Below are 10,417 nucleotides of genomic sequence, written 5' to 3'. Positions count from 1 at the left end.
GACGCATCCTGGTCCAAGATGCAGATGTTCCTCTGCGAGCCCTTCTGAGGTGAAGCAGGCCAGAAGAACTTCTTCGCCGCTCGCCGCTTCTGAACATTTTGTCCCAACAAAACATCCGACCAGCAGCACGTTCTTCAAAATAGCACCTCAATCCTCAAGGAGTTCACCGATCGCCTACGAGGTCCCGTATGAAGACCCTCGGAGAAGAAAGGGCCTCCTTCTCGAGAAGGTTCTGCAAGAAGCTCCTGTGGAGCGACTGCTCCAGGAGAAGTGACCATCACTTATTGGAGCTCCTGAAGAACCTCCCCGCTGGAGAATCGCTTCCGACCGGTTTAACAATACCGGGGATTTCACGCCTCGGGGGGAAGAACATCGATCCGCCGCCGGCGTCGTACCTTCTCGCGGGAGGAGCCGCAGTCCAACGGAAACATCCCAGCTCGGCGGCGGCGTCGGACCCGAGGAGATCCCCGGCTCCGACCGCCGCTCCATCAATCATCGTCTCCAGAACCCGTCGCGAGAAACTAATTGCCCGGCGAGGACCGAAATTTGATTAAGGCTCCTGACAGAGCGGCGGCGCTCTGGCCGGGTCCTGACGTGAAAGCAGAAGAGGCCGTGCGGGCGCCGCCGCCGCGCCTGCGGGCGCCGCCGCGCATTTCAATGGCGGCGCGCCGGGACACCGGGCCGCGGCGCTGATTAGTCTGGACATGTGTTACGGGGTTTCGGCCGAGTGGAAGCGGCTCTGACGGATGGCGCGTAATCAGCCGCGATGACCTCCCGCTAATCCTGCGCCGCCGCCTCAGGGAGGGGGAAGTCGGCGCCCGGAGGAGGCCGGACGCTCGCCGCCGCCGCCGCCGCACGCCACGACCACTTAAAACTGACGCTTTCAAATTCACACCGGCCACCAAACACAACCTTGGAGCGCAGAATGCTAGCAGCATTAGCGCCCGCGTCGGAGGGTAATGCTAGGAGATACAGCGGCTGAGAGCGAGGAAGCTAACCACCGCGACAGGAAGCTAATTGGAAAGTCGTCGCAGGCAGGGGGTGATCGCTGCCCCCTAGTGGTGGGCAGGGGAACTGCAAAATAACGTGCTAATTAAACAACACCGCTGAACATATTGGAATTTGTGTGTGTGTGTGTGTGTGTGTGATCAGTGTGTTTGGCGCGGTGGTAGCAGGAAGGCGGTGCGACTGTGGAACCCAAGCAATTTAGCGGAAAACAAAGTGCAGCGAAGGATGGCGTCCGCCGCCGCAACGGTCACTTTAAACCACCGCTGACCTCGCAGCCAATCAAACAGCTTTTAAGGAAAAGGTCACACACTTACTTTTTAAGAGGCTGGAAATTCTCAGCGCGCGGCGCGTCGACGCTTTGATTCCAGCGAGCGCGAGGGAAACGCAGCGCCGTAAACCCGAAAAGCCAGACGGAGGGCGAGGACCAATCAATCCGACCCAGGACTACAGATGGAAATTAGCTTCGAGCTACAATCTGGGACAAACAATGGAATTGCACACTGTCCTAATAAACTTTTTAAACAAAAACGAAGGGCTAACACGTGAAAAAGAGGGTGAACGGCGGTCGTGTTGATGTGCTAGTTAACACAAGATTTAAAAAAAAACATCACAATGCTACTGTGGTTAGCTCATTCGACATTAGCATCACCGTAGCACACGTTATGTTGCGATTAGCCGAGCTCCTCGCTAAGGCGATGCTTCGGCGATGACATCGCCCGGCTAATTCTGCTCAAGCTAGCACCCCGGCATTTTATTAGCATCTGCTAGCCTTTTTTTGTCGGCAGATGAGGACCAGGAGGCCGAGGAACAGAGCTAGCGCTTCGAGCTAACTGTTAAGAAGGCCGGCAGTGAATCTACCGAACCGAAGAGAAGGCCTATTTTTAAAACGGGAGGTTACAACCACCTTCATCTCCGCGGGGGAGGAGGTTTCGTCGCCGCGGTGACGCTCGACGACGCGGAGAGAAACAAAACGCCGCTTTCCAGCGCAGAGATTCCAAAATAAACGCAGGCCGGGCAGCAGCCGGCTGAATTTGCACGGGATTATTCTTTATCTGGAGCGCACAGACGGATCCCACCGCCGGCACGCATTCATATTTCTGTTTTTTTTTTTTGTTTTTATTTGTCTAAAACTTGGCCCCGGGCCCCCTCCCTCCTCCCCCCTCCCTCCCCAGGGGGCCTCGGAGACCGATTGTACCGAGTCGGGGCCGAAAAGGCGCCTTATCGGGCCCGTCTGGGTGAAACGACGAAAACGGGAAGGGGGCGGGGCTTCATCGATGTTGTGAAATAACATCATAACGTAATGGCGGGAGGCGCCGGTCGAGAGCGAGCGCTTTAAAAGCCCTCCGACGCCGTGAGACGCCGTCCGCGGATCAATATTTCATTAATGGGAAAGAGGAACGCTGCTCCTCATTAAGACCTGGGGGCTGTTCCACCTGGCCTTCCAACACACACACACACACTCGTCCTCCGGCACTTACGGGCCGTTTTATGACCCCGAGAGCCTTCGGTGTCCGCGGCGTCCTCGCCAAAAGGTGCTGGAGGTGTTAGAGGAGGAGGAACATCTCCGTTCTCGCTCTCCGACGTCTGCTTCGAAACCCAGACGCTTCCCTTTCCCCGCAACTTTGGGATCATTTTCGCAAAGTGAGTGAGCGGCGACGTTTCCTGCCAAGGAGGAAGGGATTTATCGGACGGCGTCGTATTATCGGGTGTATTTTCGGCTGCCAACACACCCAGAAAGTAATTATTCCATTTCTGTATGAAATACTCAGGAGGACGGCGCGTCACTGGCAGGGTGTAGTTCCACTTACGGCCGCTAGAGGGCGCAAAAGGACCGAATACCACAACATACTGTGATGGCAGCAAAGTGTGTGTGCAAGTGTGTGTGTGTGAACTGCAGAAAAACAAGTTTGTATTTCGAAGACTGCAGAATAAAAGGGTTGGGAGTTGTCGTCCGATGGGACTTTTTTTTTTTTTTTATACGTTGCTCCTCGCAGCCCTTTTGAAAGTGTGTTTTGGGATCTTCGCCACTGTTTTTTTTTCCACGAACCCACGACTAACCAACCCGCAGACCGCTCTCGGAAGACGGCAGAACCAGGGCGGGCATCGGGAGAACATGGAAGACTCCTCCTCCTCCACTGCAGAGGAGGGAAAGCGAAATAAATAAAATATATATTTTTTTTAAAAAGGTGAAGAGCAGCATGGCCGCCCCTCCCGTGTGCTTGTGTTGATTTCAGCAGCCATGAATAATGGAGTCCGGACTGTTTGAATCTTCCTCCCGACGCTGGACGCCTGTTTTCCCATCTCCTCAAGCTGAAGAGGAGGAAGTGTGTGTGCGAGTGTGTGTGTGTGTGTGTGTGTGAGGAGGTGGTGGTGGTGGTGGTGGTGGTGGGGGGGGGTTACATAATTCACTTCCTGTAACAACCCGGCTGATTTACGGGTTGTCCGAGCCGGCTTTCTCCTCATCGTTTAAGATGATGGAGGTTCTCCAGGGTCTCCCATCCCTGGAGAACCTGCACCATCACCTCCACATCTCCTCTCCTGGAGGAACCCCCCGCTTTGGTTTCGTTCATTTCCCGCTGATTTATATCTGAGCGGGTACAATTTATTGATAGCAACAGCGGGTTTTGGTGAAGAACACGAAGGCTCACCTGTTGAGATGAGAAGGTCCAAGAGGAGGATCACCTGGTGCTCCGGCGTGGTGACCTCCGGGCTCTTGTGGCGCCGACGGAGAAGAAACCGTCGGACCGGGTGGCGGCGCGCCGGCGCCCCCCTGTGGACGAGCAAGGAAAGACAGACGACTTCATAATCCGAATGAAGAAAACGGCAATTATCTCCTGGCGTCTGGTTCACCTGGTCCAGAGGGGTTCCACCAGACGTGCTCCTCGGAGAACATTCACGGACCTCCGGATGATCCGCGGGAAACAAAACCAGGCCACGCTCGTGAACTCCTTTATTTACGTTTCTTTATTTACAAAGGTCACGAGGGAAGGGGAGGCGGGTCTACAGACTGTGGATGATGGTCCTCTTCTTCAGGGTCTCCACGTACTCCTTGGCCTGGTCCAGGCCGGTCTTCTCCGTCTTCCCCGGCGGCGGGCCCTCCACCAGCCGGACGAAGTAGTGGCAGTAGACGCGGTCCATGATGCCGAACATCCCCCTGCCGTGGTAGCGGATGCGCTTCAGGTACATCCCTTTGCTGGAGTACGAGTCGGCTGCAGGGACGAGGAGAAGAAGGAGAAGAAGGAGGAGGAGATGTTGATCAACAAGAGACGCCGTCAAAGCCGTGAGAAGAGAAGCTCCTTAACTGAAATGAAATCTGCCGCTTTTTAATCAAACCGCGTGGCGGCGGAGACGAGGAACTGAAGGGCGGCGGAGGCGGCGACCAACTCCTCCTCCTCTTCTTCTTCTTCTTCTTCTTCTTCTTCTTCTTCTTCTTCTGGAGAAAGGAGGCTCCAGGTTTTGCCCCAGGAAGTAACCCATTACATCAGATCACACTCAGCAGCTATTGATTATTATTATCATTACTGTTATTGTTATTGGATACACCTGGAGCTTCAGTGCGACAGATGCAGGTGTCAAACTCCCCAAAAAAGTACTTAAAGCGCTAATAATAATAATCAATATCATAACAACAATAATAATCACAACAACACTATTTCAACTAACAATAATAATAATAATTGTAATCATCATCATCATCATAACAATAATACTAATGATACTACTACTACTAATAATAATAACAATAATAATCAAAATAATAATCAGAAACACTACTTCAACTAATAACAATAATAATAGTAATCGTAATGTTCATCATCATAACAATAATACTAATGATACTACTACTACTAGTAATAATAATAATCACAATAATAATACCAATCCTTATAACAATAATAATCAAAATAATACTACTTCAACTAACAATAATGATCATCGTAATAATCATCGTCATAACAATAATTCTACTGATGCTAATAATAATAATGATAATAATCATCATCATAATCACAATAATAATCATAATAACACTACTTAAACTAACAACAATAATAATAATTATCACAATAATCATCATCATAACAATTATACTAATGATGCTCATAATAATAATAATAATAATAAAAAAAATTATAATTACAATTACACTACTTCAACTAACGATAATAATAATAATCGTAATAATCATCGTCATAACAATAATACTAAAGATGCTAATACTAATAACAATACTGATCATAATCACAATAATAATCACAATAACACTACTCCAACTAATAACAATAATAAAAGTAATCGTAATAATCATCGTCATAACAATAATACTACTGATGCTAATAATAATAATAATAAAAATCATAATCATAATCACAATAATAATCATAATAACACTACTTAAACTAACAATAATAATTACCACAATAATCATCATCATAACAATTATACTAATGATGCTCATAATAACAATAATAATAATAATAAAAATAATAATCACAATTACACTACTTCAACTAACGATAACAATAATAATAATAATCGTAATAATCATCGTCATAACAATAATACTAAAGATGCTAATACTAATAACAATAACAATCATGATCACAATCACACTTACACTACTCCAACTAATAATAATAATAAAAGTAATCGTACTAATCATGATCATAACAATAATACTAATAATACTAATGATACTAATAATAATAATAACAATAATAGAGGGTGAAATCCAAGATGGCGGTTTAGCTAACTGGGTAACTTTAGCATGGTTGTGGTTCCCCCTCGGAGTCTCTTCCGTTATTTCCAAACTAAAAGACGCTCATATTTCCACACGCTTCCAACTCTGCGGCTCAAACAACCGTACGGCTCATTTATGGATGTTTTCGGCGCCGCCAAAACATTTCACCGATGAAACGACGGTGAAACCCTGAGGACGTTCAATTCCGACACCGAAAAAGACGACTTTTAACAATTTCAGGAGGAGGAAGATGGAGATCGGCTGGAGGAGGACAAAGAAAATGGATGGACTTTTCCTCGTCTAATTTATTATTCATCTTTTTTTATCAGCTGCGTTACAGGCGAAAAAAAAAAGAAAAAAAAAAAAAAAAGGCATTTCCAGTCGGTACAGGTTTGTGTGGATGTTACCGGTTTGTATTTAATTAAAAAGTAATATGCGGAATGTAAGTATCTCATGTTACACCTGCGGCCTTTATAGGTACATATAGATTTATTTTGTTATTTTAATTTGCTGCAGCTTGTATTCAGGTGCGCTCAATTGTCCGGAAATTACGGTAAAATAAAGGGAGAAGGAGAAGAAGGAGGGGTTTCTGGAAGTTGAATCCCCCCCTGAGAATCAATCTGCCGCGGGGCGCCGCCGCCTGGTTTAATAGATTTAATTATTTCATTTCATCACATGAATCAAACGGCGCCGAGATAAGAGGCGGCGGCGGCGGCGGCGGCGGCGAGGGGGAGTAATTAAAGATCTCATTATTGATTGGACCCGACGTCCCCGCCTCTTCTATCGCCGCCCTCGGCTTCTGAAGGACCGGCCCGCTGCGACACTCCACGCTTTTATTTATTTTTTCATTTTGCATCTTAACTTGTTTATCATCCGACCGGGAAGCAGCCGCCGGGACGTCGATTCGGGGGGTCAGTGGGGCGACGGCGCCCCCTAGTGGACAGGGGGTGTAACTGCAGGGGTCGGGAAACTAACTCCCGGGAGTGATTTTAGTAGAAATACCGAAAATTCCCAAAAATGCTTCTACTTTTACCCCCAACCACAGGTGTCCCCGTTAAAATATGAGATATCAATGCAGCAGGATGCTCCAGGATACTTTTTTTTTTACTTTTAATTCAATAAATGACACCTAACTTATAAGCAGCAGCTGTATTTCCGTCTTCGTTCAATTTAAAAGCCGCATCAAATGCATTTCTGCGTGTCTTTTTGGTGACGGGGTGTCCGTACGGATTAACGTAAACGGAAGCTACTAGCATTGTTGTAAAAGCCGTCGTTCTCAAAGCGTGTGAAAAATAAAAACACTTATATTCGCTAATTATGTCGGCATTCATCCACTTTTGGACGATTCAGCCTGTTGAAGCTTCCAGCTGAGTCCCTGCATGCCTTTTTTTTTCTACATTTCTTCATCGTCATTGAGTTCCCAGGCAACCGGTTATTAATATCGGACTGAAAACCAATTCCAATATCTTTTAATTTCATGATGAATCCGCTCAGCTTTGTTTTTTCCACTCACCGACGTAAAGGTTGGACTTGTATTCCACGTTGTGGTTCTTCACTGCCATCTCCTGGGCCTCCAGCAGCACCTGGACACACACACACACGGAAGTGTAAAGAGCTGGGTGATGCGTGGATTTACGTACCGTAAGCCGCAACGGCTAAAAATAACGAAATAAATCTGTGTGCATTTTTAAACCGTGCTTGTGTGTCCACATTGTGTTATGAGATATTTACACACTAACTTTTGGTAACAACCACAAATGTGAACCGGAAGTGCTTTTTTTTCTGAACAGGCTGATGAAAAAGATGAATTAACACAACTCTGAACCGGCCAGAGATGCATCATTTTTTATTTTTATTTTTTTATCCTTGTTGTTTTTCTCTCTGCTGTCTATTTATATTCATATTTATTGATACTGAAACTGTTAATTTCCCCGATGGGGATCAATAATCTTATCTGTGCTGCCACGACCGTCATGTCATATTTCCGTTATCTATCTTATTTTAATCCTTGTTTTTTAAACCTTTACCCTCTTTTTTTTTTCATTCTGTTATTTCTTTTTATCCTCGCTGTTGTTGTCGTCACTGGTTTCTCCTATTTTATATCCGTTATTTATCGATATGGTTATTGTCGCGCCGCTGTGACAACGAATGTCCCCTTTGGGGATCGATAAAGTAAATCTTATCTTAATAATAAATAAGTTCATGAATAGATAAAAATAAATAAATAACACAAGGAAAAGTCCATCCGTCCATTTTCTCTATATCGGTCTTCCTCCTGCGCACTAAAACCGTTAAAGTCATAAATTAGCGATAATATATTAGCCGTAATAAATTAGCCGTGTCGTTGTTTAAGCGGAAAAAAGTAGCGTCTCATTGTTCGGAAATGACGGTTTTATTCCTGAATCGTTTTAAATCATAACATTTAAACTTAAGGTTCTTAAAAAGAAAAATCCTCCAGTCGAGATACGAAAATAGAAAACAAGACGAGAAACCACTTGGAAATCTGGAAAACAGCTTAAAGACACTAAGGAATGTTTTGAATCATGGAAGTAATGATTTTTAATGACTTGACTAAAATGTGGAATTAATTTTACTCAAACGATTAAAAGGTTATAATAAGAATAAGAACAACTTTATTTATCCCGAAGGACATTGTAGTGCTGGAGTTTCTAGTAAAACATAACAATAATAAATAATAGGAAAACAGTAAAAAAAAAGGGAATAAGAAATACAAATAAAACTATAAAGTGTCAAAGTCAAGGCTATAGAGTGTTTTATGGTCTTAAATACAATATAATATACACTGCTCAAAAAAATAAAGGGAACACTTAAAAAACACATCCTAGATCTAAATGAATGAAACATTCTTATAAAATACTTTGCTCTTTACACAGTTGAATGTGCTGACAACAAAATCACACAAAAAGATCAATGGAAATCAATTGTATCAACCCATGGAGGTCTGGATTAGGAATCACACTCCAAATTAAAGTGTAAAAACAAACTCCAGGCTGATCCAACTTTGATGTAATGTCCTTAAAACAAGTCCAAATGAATGTGTGTTGCTTCCTGAGTGGACACTATGATTTCACACAAGTGGGATTGACTTGGAGTTACGTTGTGTTGTTCATGTGTTCCCTTTATTTTTTTGAGCAGTATATTATAATATTTGCCATGTAAGCTAATATCTAATATCAGTGATTTTCTGAGAGGCGGTTTCCTGGAGGAGGATCTACACACCTCCTTCATGATCTTGGCCCCTTTCTTGTCGTTGAACTCCAGCTGAGCGACGGCCTCGTCGATGCTCAACCCGCGGATCTGCGAGGGAGGAGAACCAAGAGAACCACCTCAGGTTGGTCGGAGATGAGAAGAGAGAAGATGCAGATCTCTAGCTCGCCGTCCGAGACACGACCTCATGACCTCCCCGGAGGCTCCGCCGGCTTTCGGAAACCAAATCGCTTCTCCGCTTCTCACCATTTTGGCCAAGTACCACATCTTGTCTTTGCTGTACTTGATCTGTCTCCTGCAGTGATGGATCTCCTGTGACGAGAAGAAAGAAAGAAACATCACAAGGTTGATAATGTTGCAGAGACACAAAGGCTGCAGGAGGACTCACCGCTGGACGTCTGGGCTCGTCCGGCAGCTGAGGAGGAAACACCTTCAGGTTCTTCTTCTCCCACAGCTTGGACTCCAGGCAGGCGGTGGTGTGGAGATCGGTAATCTGGGAAATCGGGCTCGATAATCTGGGAAGGAATTTAAGGAAGAAAATGCGTGATGAAGGTTTGCGATGTCTTGTATCGGGATAAAAAGCTGATGTTGGCCTGAGCAAAAATACGGATTTGTGAGACGTCCGCTTTTCAGTTTGACAACCCTGATCTAGATTGAGACGGGATTATGATTCGCAACTTCGTTATATAATTAAACAAATAAGCTATTTTTTTTCCCGATCTGCTTTTTCTGGGCGACTTCACTTTTCTCAATAATAGTGTGTAATGAGTTTGCCACTATCGACTTCGCTCGTCTGCTAAGTCTCATTACCTATCAACTATCTGCCCTGGTATTTACACACATAAATGTATATTTGTACTTTACGAGTGATTTATTAGATTTAAAATCATGATGAAAGCTGGTGTTGGTGTGAAAGAATACTCTTCCACGCCGCTGGTGATAGCATGTTAGCATCGATGCTAATATACGAACCACGACTAATACTGTTTCCGGGTCTTACCGTGGGTGTAAAAAGCCGCAGAGGCCACGAATAAAACCGGCGCCTGTAAAAGAAAGCGAAAACATCGTCAGCTCCACAATTTAGATGAAAACGGCGGCTAATTTGTGGATACTTATGGTGACATCGCTCTTACCGCGACCGGTCATGGCGGCGGCCATGTTGGAATTTACGACACATCGATTTACGGCAGCAGAGTTTACGATGGGTTTTTTCCTGAGCTAACTTTACTGCTGTGGCGGGCTACATAAAATCAAGAAAAAGAGCAAATTCGCAGGTATAAATGAAAGCGTTTAAGAGTATTTTAACGGTTTAATAAACTAATACGAATAAGAACTTCGAGAGTTGCGAAAAGGGTTTACTCGTCATTGTTAAATTTGAGATCGGAAGTGGTTTTGCGTTGGTTGTATGCGATGTGCTCATCCAAAATCACCTAAAAATAT

The 10,417-nt window shown here is 44.9% G+C and overlaps 1 protein-coding gene across 1 annotated transcript; it reads right to left on the bottom strand.

The window, feature by feature from the left end:
- Window positions 1-3,951: 3,951 nt before the first annotated feature.
- On the bottom strand, window positions 3,952-10,142 carry mrpl22 (mitochondrial ribosomal protein L22). The gene is made up of 7 exons (XM_086142948.1): window positions 10,111-10,142; window positions 9,978-10,020; window positions 9,366-9,492; window positions 9,224-9,289; window positions 8,990-9,067; window positions 7,263-7,332; window positions 3,952-4,217 (listed from the first exon to the last, which is right to left on the bottom strand). The coding sequence occupies exons 1-7, from the start codon at window positions 10,133-10,135 to the stop codon at window positions 4,009-4,011; spliced, it is 618 nt and encodes a 205-aa protein (XP_085999074.1). The 5' UTR covers window positions 10,136-10,142; the 3' UTR covers window positions 3,952-4,008.
- Window positions 10,143-10,417: the final 275 nt, after the last annotated feature.

Source organism: Fistularia commersonii, chromosome 35, assembly GCF_037954325.1.
Source record: "Fistularia commersonii isolate RoL2024-O1a breed Wild chromosome 35, RoL_Fcom_v1.0, whole genome shotgun sequence".
Taxonomy (NCBI): Eukaryota; Metazoa; Chordata; class Actinopteri; order Syngnathiformes; family Fistulariidae; genus Fistularia; species Fistularia commersonii.
This window is presented reverse-complemented; position numbering and strand designations above follow the sequence as displayed.

Excerpts from the sequence above, each read along its gene's own strand:
- mrpl22 (XM_086142948.1), bottom strand. The coding sequence starts at position 10,135 with ATGGCCGCCGCCATGACCGGTCGCG. Across the intron at positions 9,290-9,365 it reads ACGAGCCCAGACGTCCAGCG|GAGATCCATCACTGCAGGAG; the intron begins GTGAGTCCTCCT and ends TTCTCGTCACAG. Across the intron at positions 4,218-7,262 it reads CAAGTCCAACCTTTACGTCG|CCGACTCGTACTCCAGCAAA; the intron begins GTGAGTGGAAAA and ends TCGTCCCTGCAG.